This window comes from Triticum urartu, chromosome 7 (genome assembly GCF_003073215.2).
Source record: "Triticum urartu cultivar G1812 chromosome 7, Tu2.1, whole genome shotgun sequence".
Taxonomy (NCBI): Eukaryota; Viridiplantae; Streptophyta; class Magnoliopsida; order Poales; family Poaceae; genus Triticum; species Triticum urartu.
Genome location: NC_053028.1, coordinates 268,756,248 through 268,766,486, shown reverse-complemented (window position 1 = coordinate 268,766,486; position 10,239 = coordinate 268,756,248). Strand labels below are relative to the sequence as shown.

The following is a 10,239-nucleotide window of genomic DNA, read 5'->3' as shown; positions in this document are numbered from 1 at the left end:
ATTTGCGAAATACATACGGATCTGAATGTTGCAGACCCGTAGACTAAACTTCTCTCACAAGCAAAACATGATCACTCTTTGGATGTTAATCACATAGCCATGTGAACTAGATCATTGACTCTAGTAAACCCTTTGGGTGTTAGTCACATGGAGATGTGAACTAATCACATAAAGATGTGAACTATTGGTGTTAAATCACATGACAATGTGAACTAGATTATTGACTCTAGTGCAGGTGGGAGACTGAAGGAAATATGCCCTAGAGGCAATAATAAAGTTGTTATTTATATTTCCTTATATCATGATAAATGTTTATTATTCATGCTAAATTTGTATTAATCGGAAACTTAGTACATGTGTGAATACAAAGACAAACAGAGTGTCACTAGTTTGCCTCTACTTGACTAGCTCGTTGAATCAAAGATGGTTAAGTTTCCTAGCTATAGACATGAGTTGTCATTTGATTAACGGGATCACATCATTAGAGAATGATGTGATTGACTTGACCTATTCTGTTAGCTTAGCACGATGATCGTTTAGTTTGTTGCTACTGCTTTCTTCATGACTTATTCATGTTCCTCTGACTATGAGATTATGCAACTTCCGAATATCGGAGGAACACTTTGTGTGCTACCAAACGTCACAACGTAACTGGGTGATTATAAAGGTGCTCTACAGGTGTCTCCGATGGTACTTGTTGAGTTGGCATAGATCGAGATTAGGATTTGTCACTCCGATTGTCGGAGAGGTATCTCTGGGCCCTCTCGATGATGCACATCACTATAAGCCTTGCAAGCATTGTGACTAATGAGTTAGTTGCGGGATGATGTATTACAGAACGAGTAAAGAGACTTGCCGGTAACGAGATTGAACTAGGTATGAGGATACCAACGATCGAATCTCGGGCAAGTAACATACCAATGACAAAGGGAACAACGTATGTTGTTATACGGTTTGACCGATAAAGATCTTCGTAGAATATGTAGGAACCAATATGAGCATCCAGGTTCCGCTATTGGTTACTGACTGGAGACGAGTCTCGGTCATGTCTACATAGTTCTCGAACTCGTAGGGTCCGCACGCTTAAAGTTCGGTGACGATCGGTATTATGAGTTTATGTGTTTTGATGTACCGAAGGTAGTTCTGAGTCCCGGATGAGACCGGGGACATGACGAGGAGTCTCGAAATGGTCGAGACGTAAAGATCGATATATTGGACGACTATATTCGGACATCAGAAAGGTTCTGAGTGATTCAGATATTTTTCGGAGTACTGGGGAGTTTCGGGAATACGAGGGAAGAAGTATTGGGTCTCATGGGACAAGTGGTGGAAGAGAGGAGGCAGGACAAGGCAAGGCACGCGGCCCCCCTAGCCCAAACCGAATTGGACTAGGGGGTCGGCCCCCCTTTCCTCCTTTCCTCCCTCTCCTCCTTCCTTTCCCCCTCCTAGTAGGAGTAGGAAAGGGGAGTTCTACTCCTACTAGGAGGAGGACTCCTCCTCCTGGCGCGCCCTGCAAAGGCCGGCCGGCCTCCCCCCTTGCTCCTTTATATACGGGGGCATGGGAGCATCCCAAGACACACAAGTTGACCAGTTGATCTTTTAGCCGTGTGCAGTGCCCCCTCCACCATAATCCACCTCGGTCATATCGTAGCGGTACTTAGGCGAAGCCCTGCGTCGGTAGCATCATCATCACCGTCATCACGCTGTCGTGCTGATGGAACTCTCCCTCGAAGCTCTGCTGGATCGGAGTTCGTGGGACGTCACCGAACTGAACGTGTGCTGAACTCGGAGGTGCCGTGCGTTCGGTACTTAGATCGGTCGGACCGTGAAGACGTACGACTACATCAACCGCGTTCTCATAACGCTTCCGCTTACGGTCTACGAGGGTACGTAGACAATACTCTCCCCTCTTGTTGCTATGCATCACCATAATCTTGCGTGTGCGTAAGAAATTTTTGAAATTACTGCATTCCCCAACAGCTACACCTACTTATTGCCCCTCGTCAGCAGGGTCCGATGAATAGTAGGAGGTAAGGCGATGGCACGTCTCCAAGAAATCACCCTCAACTGCCTTCCATGGACCCCCACGACGACCCTTTAACAAGCCGCATGGAGCGCGCCCGGTGCATCCGTCGCATATGTGTTTCCATTGTGGCGCTCCCATCTATAAGGGGAGGACCAAGGCCATGCACAGGGGTGGACTCTTGGAGGATTGACTAGCTAGTAAGGAAAAAAAGAAGCTAGTTTGTCTTCTTGTAACAAAGCTGATACACACATATATCCTCCAAGATTGCACTCGCTGGCGTGACGTGCGGCGCACCCCTGGTGGCGGCGTTGGGAAGGGGTCAGGCGGTTGGGGCTTCGTGCGGGACGAGAAATGAGGCAGTTGGCCTCTTAAGCGCAACCAATTGGGTTTTTGTCCAGATGCCTTTGTGCCACAAATTTTCAGCTGAAGGTGCCTTGTTTTTGGGATGCCCGATTTTTTTTGCCCACCTTTTATTTTTAGCAGATATTGGAGACTTTTTTTATCCTCCAAAAGTAAAAAAAGCATCCTATAATAGGCAACTGTTGGAGATGCTCTTAGTAAGTTATTTTGTGACTTTCTAGAAATTTCATTGTAGGTGTATAAGAAGGTTGACGACTGTTTATTACATTTATTTATCTATGTCTACTTCATAGACCATAAATATCTATCAACCTTTATAGGATAAAACTGCACCACGGCCTCCGCACTTTAGCATTGAGGGGACCCTTTCCCCATTTCTTTCCTTGCACGGACTACTTGTTTCTCCTTCCCCGCCACCTCCTATGTTTCTTGCCACCACTCCACCTCCATGTTGTTATCAGCACCGCAGGTCCGCACTCGCTCCTTCTCTTGCATCGCCAACCACCTCTCATTGGTCATAGATACTCTCGCCAAGTCGGGATGTCACCACGTCATCTCTCCTTGTCTTACTTTCGTACGTTCCTCTTCTTCTCTTTCTCCACCTCCCAGATGGTTCCTCCGTTGCTCATCTTCTTTCTATGAGCGCAAGTCGCGCCCTAGTTTCATGGACCGACACTAGTTATAAGATAGTTTGTTGTTTATGAGATACTACGAAAACACAAATGCGACGATACCTTCAAATACCGAAAATCCCCTTTTCTCACAATTGAAAATCTTACAAACAATGGAAAGCAATTTTTTCCCAACCCTCATACTCAACACAAAGATTACGCTCTTTATTATTCACAAAGAAGAAGAAGAATATGCTCTCGCAAACTCAGAACACGTGTAACTTGGGCGGGTTAAAAACCGAGCAACAAACCTAAAAGCAAACCGATAGCAAGCCTAAAAATAACATGGCTGCTAAAACCAACCAAATCATCATGTGCATCGCCCGGCCTACGTCCACGAACGGCATCGCCACGCACGAGCAACACACGGCGAAATGCAAATTCGTCCAGCGCATTCTTATCCATCTTTCTCATTTCAGCGAATTCCAACCCACCCCCTTCCGTTCGCTCGGACACACCCTCCTCATTTCTCTCTCTCCTCCCTCCTCACGAACAGCACCGCACCGCACCTCCCCTCCCCTCTCTTTCTCTCCTCTCCTCTCCCGTGCGAGCTGCCGCCCCCCCACGAGCGCGCCCGCGAGAGAGGCAGGGGGAGCCCCGGCGCCGGGGGGAGGAGGCGATGGATCTGGAGAGATCGCCGCCGCCCGATCACGCGGCGGAGGCGGCAGGGGGCGGGGCGTGCTCCATCTGCCTGGATCCGGTGACTGGGCGCGCCGGGGGCAGGTCCATCGCCAAGCTGCAATGCGGCCACGAGTTCCACCTAGGTCAGATTCCTCCGCCCCACCGCCCCTGCTAGCTAGGCCGTGCTGTTTTCAACCGGATCTGTGCGCGAGAGATGGACGCGGGTTAGTTCATGTAATTCGACGTGCTAGAGAAGTTTGGGTGGTTTGATTTTAGGCTGTGGACTGTAAAAATGGGCGATCGGCGTTGTTGAATTGTACTACCGTGGAAAGTTCGCAGGTATGGACGTCTGGATGGTGATGGAGTGGAATTGCATGTCAAAGTAATCGTGGTGAGTTTGTGTGTCCCTGTTGGAGCTGTGAGACCGGCATGAGCTAGGGTTATTTCAAGCATATGTATTTGAGGGTGGTTCCAATTCGAACAGTGTTCGTCGATGGTACTTAGATTTATTTATGGTGGGCATTTGCTTCTAATTTCTATTTTATTTTTTGTGATAACATGAGATGTTTCGACATCGTTTTAGGCTTCTAGTTTTGAAGACACTGACCTCTTGGTGCTTGTTGCTCCAATTTGATCCATGCATTCTATGCGTCATAAGGGCTATATAATCCCTGGTCGCGTACACGGGTTGGATGCGGTGCTTCGGTTACTGTCATTTATCAGGGTGTTCCACCTTGCTCCCTGTAAAGCAGACAAGTGCTGTGGTGGTTGCCTGAATTACAAGTGTTCTTTGAGGGTTTTGTCGCTGCTTGGTCCGTTATTTGTCCGTTTCTTTGTTAGTTAAATTGTATCTGCTGTTTGTTTTGGGAACCGGCAAACTCAACTTCCAAATTATGATGTATTAACCTTGGCATGGCGTAGGTGAATGCTCTATGAGTGTATTGGATAATACGACCTATGATGCACATTAATTTTACCCGGCTATTAAAAGAAAACGGAATAGTAGTGAATTTAGGGAATTAATTAATGATGTGCACTAGTCTAGGAACCAAACTAGACATTTTTCATTTCAAGTTCCATGACAAATCACGTAATCACTTGGGTAAATCATGCGTGCAATCCTGTCTTGGCTTGCTCGACAGAGAAAGGTTTGCTTGACGCGGACTGCAGCATCACCCCAGGTGCCTCCTATGTGACCAGACTACAGAAACAATCCAACACCTGCTCCTTACCTGCCCCTTTGCTCGCCAAACATGGCATGCCATCCTGTCTTGGCTGCGCTTGCTGATCCAGGCGCCAGACCAGGAGCCCACTGTCATGGCATGGTGGCTGCGAGCGAACGAGCATACGCCGACGATGCATCGCAAGGCCCTCAGGTCCATCACCTTGCTCGTTCCATGATGATCTGGAAACACAGGAACGCGTGCGTCTTTGACAATGCGACACCCTCGGTCGATTTGCTAGTAGATAGGATCAAAGATGAGGCCCGCTGTTGGGCAAACGCCGGAGCCCAGGGGCTTAGGGGCTTAGGGTTGTTCTGCCCACATCCTGGGATGTCCACTGATCGGCCAATGGCATTGTAAAACTCACCTCCTAGGAGGCTTGTTCTCTCTTTCTTTTCGATGAAATGAAACACAGAGGTCCTTTGCGTTTTCTCGAAAAAATCATGCATGCAAGAAATAGTGGCACACTATTCTGGAATCGACTCGAGCATCTTCAAACAACAGTTAAAGCTACACATCTACACATCATGTGGTTTCGCTAGTGAATAAATTTTCCTTTTATACCATGATGAAAATACTAGCTTGAATTAGGCCCATCTTCAGCCTGTATTTGTTCAAGCACAATCTGTGAATATCACATGCTGATTAGTTCAATTTTGTATTGCTATTATATAGTGCTCTTAGCTTTTGCTTTGGATGTTTAATGCTTCCGAGTATGTGTCTATATCATTTCCTTTGCATGCATCTTCATGCATTTGTAAATATATAATTGAACTACTCATTTTTCTTTTCAAGTTCCATGACCAATCACGTAATCACTCAGGCAAATCATGCATGCAAGAAATAGTGACAGATTATTCTGGAATTGACTTGATCATCTTCAAACAATGAGTATGGCTACACGTCTACACATCATGTAGTTGTGCTAGTGAATAAGTTTGCCTTTTATACTATGAAGAGACTATCTTGAATTAAGCCCATCTTCAGCTTATATTTGTTCAAGCGCAATCTGTGAATACCACATGCTAGTTAGTTCAATTTTGTATTGCTATTATTTACGTAGTACTCGTTAGCTTTTAGTTTGGATTTAATGCTGCCGAGTATGTGTCTGTAACACTTCCTCTGGGTGCATCTTCATGCATTCGTAAAAATATAGTTGAACTAAACAACTCCTTTTTCTGCTAGACTGCATTGGATCAGCATTCAATGCGAAAGGGGCAATGCAATGCCCTAATTGCCGGAAGATAGAGAAAGGCCGCTGGCTTTACGCAACTGGACAACGTCCATCTCCTGATATTGATATAGGTGGCTGGGTGACTGGTGAAACCTATGACATTGCTTCTGATCTTGTAAGTGCTCTTGTGATAGTAAATACACATCTAAGGGTTCAAAACAATATTAAAATGTGTTATGTCGTTCAAGTTTCTTCTTAAATAGTGACATTTGTTTGTTTGTCTAGCATATGCATTCCACGAGGTGTTATATAATCATATGAACCTCGTGCCTTACGGTTTTTATGTGCTGCTTGCATTCATTTTGCTGGTACAGAAGGCATTTTCAGTTTTGGAATGTCGTCGGCATCTGACATCATTTCACATGTCTCATATTTTATATTCTGATATATCTGTTGTATTGACTTGCAGCCATTTGGATTTCAGTGGTGCCCTTTTAATGGATTCACACAACTAGCATCCGTTTTCGAGTAAGGATGTCTCCTCACATCTCAATAGATATGGTTTTTGGAGCATGTGGTTAATGATCTAAAAGCAAAAAAGAAAATGGGCTTTTACTTAATTTCATAAGAGAATATGCCGTGGTCTTATGCCATATCGATGGGTATGTTGAAATTGGGTTTTCAAATTGTACGAGATGCTGCCTCCTTGGTCGCCTCTCTTAAACCTTATGTCTCAAAGCATTAATGTAATGTGAATGCTAAACCGTAAGTTGAATGGAACCTATCTTTCCACAACCTATTACCTAAAGAGAAGCCATTTTATGGTTCCTAATATGACATTGAGTGCTGTCATGCATGATTTGGTATAATGTTTGCCGTTGATTTGGTATACTATTTGCAGTTGTCACCCAGCACAATTTCTTGATGAATGGTTAGATTTGTATTCCTAATATGCTTTGTCCATGTCGTGCATTGCCCTTTCCTTGGTTGCCGGTCACTGTCAGTTATTAATACTGGAACTTCTGTATTGCAAAACCTTAGCTTGTTCGCCTATGTTGATACTGTACACTTTATCAGGTTTTTCAAAGAATTTTATATCTCAAATCTTCAAGTTCTGAATTTATCCTTTACTTCTTTTCAGGGAGGGTGAAGCGGAGCCACCGTCTTGTAAGCATGTTGACCCAGATTTTTAACTAATGAAATTTCTATGTCGTTTATTGATTTTTTTTAATTTTATGAAGATCATACAGTCGCAGACCATTCGAGTGCTGCAAGCAGTTCACTTGTTTGTCCTTATCTTTCACTGCGTGGTTTTCTCCATCCCGTGCATGTGCCTCTTGGTTCAAATTCTGGTGCTGAAGGCGCTTCATTTCATCGCCATCCAACTAGCTTGGAAGGCCATGCAGCTCCTGATTTGGGCAATACCCAAGCAGCTTTCCATGCAACTGAGCCAAGAATTCTTGATAGCGAGCACAGATATTTGACTAATCTTCCTGTATCGGGCATCCCGGATCATTCTGTAGCTCCATTTGGTATAGGACTTCCCAGATATGAAACCAGCAGCCAACAAAGATCAAGACCATATGTACATCACCATCCCCTAGTCCACAGGTATGCTCAATTCATGAATACCATCTAACTGTGAAATTTTACTTTCTAGACTAGATAAACCCCTGTTCAGAACTTCAAAACTGTAGATGCTTCACCAGTCACCACATAGGTGGGGTCTGATAGCCTGGATGGTCTAAATCCCTGTGAAAAAGTTCTTTTACAAAATCTTTAGAACATGATTTTTTTTTCTGTCTGATCTATGGTTTATGTGGACTGTTTGGAAAACTAAATAAATCTAGATAGGTTCTGCAGGTCATGCCTATCTCTTACTATGGTAAACCACCTATTTGCTTAGCTCTTACAAAGTTATAATGTCCAAATACTGCAGGCCCACACCTCGCAACGGAAGCAATCTGGTGGCACCATTAGGGTCAGTTCCAGCTGTTATGGGCGAGACTAGAGGCCATGGTCATGGTGTGAGGGGCCATATGTATCAACATTCGATGCACGCCTCAATGCAGGGCAGTCCTTTCCCTCCTACAGCTAGGAGGGTCAGGCCGAGGGCTTTGACAATAACGTCTTTCATTGCAGCAGCAGCAGCGTCGTCGGCTGAGGTTGGAGTGCCCCATGGATTTGCTCCACCCGCAGCTGTGAACAGGAGCCTTCCCTCTGATGGTGAAGGTGTCTCTAGACCACCCGTCGATCGACCATATGCGTGGGGCCGGGAGGGCTTTGGGCCATTCCCGTGGGTCCCTGTCGACGGCGAGCCTCACTGGTGGAGCACGTTCAATCCGATGCAGAACCATACACATGGAGGTTTCACTCGAAGACCTGCTCCCGGGGAGCGGATACCGCAGAGCCACCCGGACAATGTTTACCAGCCTGTGCCTCCCCAGAGGATGCCGCCATTCTTGTGAAGACCATTTCTCCCATCACTGTGTATATCGGGAACTATTTGTTTCGAGAGAGGCCGAGTTTAGACTGTTGAAGGGAACCCCGGAACGATGCCACTGGCGTGTGCCTGGTGTTTTTAGGGTTCTCTTGCCAGCGGACCTGGATTTCGTTCAAATGGCTGTGCTGACTTGTGAGATTGCGAATATTGCGGTGGTTGGAACTGTGTGTAAATGTTTGCCGAAACTGCTGCCGTTGGACATGATTGTGATGCCATTACTCATTGCCGCAGTTGTTTCTCTCAAGTCGTGCTTTCCTGGATCTTGCATGGGTTTTGGTTTTGCTACCGGTTGTGTGTTTCTTCTTTTCTTGCGTGGGCTGTGCTACCAGATCACCGGACACAGGAGGTCGATCGACAGCGAAGGGACTTGATGGCAACTAATATGGGGCACACGACTCCTCAAACTGTAGTTCAAATATTTCCATCCAATGTTTGATTGGACGAACTCTCCTTAAAAACACCCCATACCCCGGCATATAGATGGGGAGATGCAGCTATCCCTATAATCCCATCCACCGTGGAGGGAGCCAACCGGCTAAAGCTAGTTGCGACCACGACGCTGCATCGTCGGCGGCCAGGCAGCCTCCCCTTCCATAGGCAATTGCAGCACCTCCACCGATACCACACTGCCTGCCTTCTAGAGCAACACATCTCTGAAACCCTAAAAAATTATTTGGAGAGCCCCTAAACACACTTGGGCCCCGCCTGGATTCCCATTTCCGATCATATCCGGCTGGTTTATGACACATGCCTGGACTGGTTGTTTTGTTTCCAGGCGGAAAATTAGCTGTGATCGGGAATTTACATCTGTAAAATAAATGTGAGTGTAAAAATTTACACCCAATCCAAGGGGCCTTGGAGGATTTTGAGGGAACCGGTGGAGATGCTCCAAGCAGCTGGCCAGTCACAATTCCAACGTACTCATTAATCAAATAATCATATCCTACCAAAATATTAATATACAATGTATATCTTGCATAATATTAATATTTAATAAAATTAATATCTTGCCTAACATTAACATGGAATCGTACACTATATATAGAGGCAGCGTAGGTGCTTTCTCAGTGTGAACCTTCCTTCAAAACTCAAAAGCAAACCAAACAGGATCCCTCTCTTCTCGGCCGCCATCTGTTGCTTTCTCGCATACGCCGCCGCTCAACTCCCCACCCCACTCCACTCCACTCCACCAGCCACGTACGTGCACGTACCGCCCGGAACATGCCGATGCCGGCGATCATCAACGACCTCCTGCCGGAGTTCTTCATCCGCCTGCCCACCCCTGAGGACCTCGCCCGCGTCGCTGCCACCTGCGCCTCCTTCCGCCAAGCCGCCACCGACCGCGCCTGCACCCGCGAATTCCGCAGGCTCCACGCCCCTCCGCTCCTCGGCATCGTCGACGGCGCCGGCTTCCACCCCGCCCTCCCGCTCCACCCCTCCGCGCCCGCCGGGAGAGCCCTCGCAAACGCCCCCGGCAAGGACTTCTCCTTCTCCTTCCTGCCCGCCCCCAACCGCTGGGTCATGAAGGACGCCCGCGACGGCCGCGTCCTCCTCGACCGGGCTCCCGAGGGCAACAAGGACGCGGAGTTCACGGAGGTCGTCGTGTGCGACCCCCTGCACCAGCGATACCTCCTGCTCCCTCCGGTCCCTCAAGACCTGGC

The 10,239-nt window shown here is 46.9% G+C and overlaps 1 protein-coding gene across 2 annotated transcripts; it reads left to right on the top strand.

The window, feature by feature from the left end:
- The first annotated feature begins 3,481 nt into the window (after nt 1-3,481).
- Nucleotides 3,482-8,822, top strand: LOC125523919 (E3 ubiquitin-protein ligase IPI1-like). 2 transcript variants are annotated; one of them, XM_048688985.1, is made up of 6 exons: nt 3,482-3,821; nt 6,087-6,250; nt 6,545-6,603; nt 7,217-7,242; nt 7,317-7,686; nt 8,015-8,822. In XM_048688985.1, exons 1-6 carry the CDS (start codon nt 3,677-3,679, stop codon nt 8,541-8,543), a joined length of 1,293 nt encoding a protein of 430 aa, XP_048544942.1. In that variant the 5' UTR covers nt 3,482-3,676; the 3' UTR covers nt 8,544-8,822. The 2 variants fall into 2 exon arrangements, with proteins under 2 accessions (XP_048544942.1, XP_048544943.1); XM_048688986.1 differs by lacking the exon at nt 3,482-3,821 and adding an exon at nt 4,038-4,069.
- Nucleotides 8,823-10,239: the final 1,417 nt, after the last annotated feature.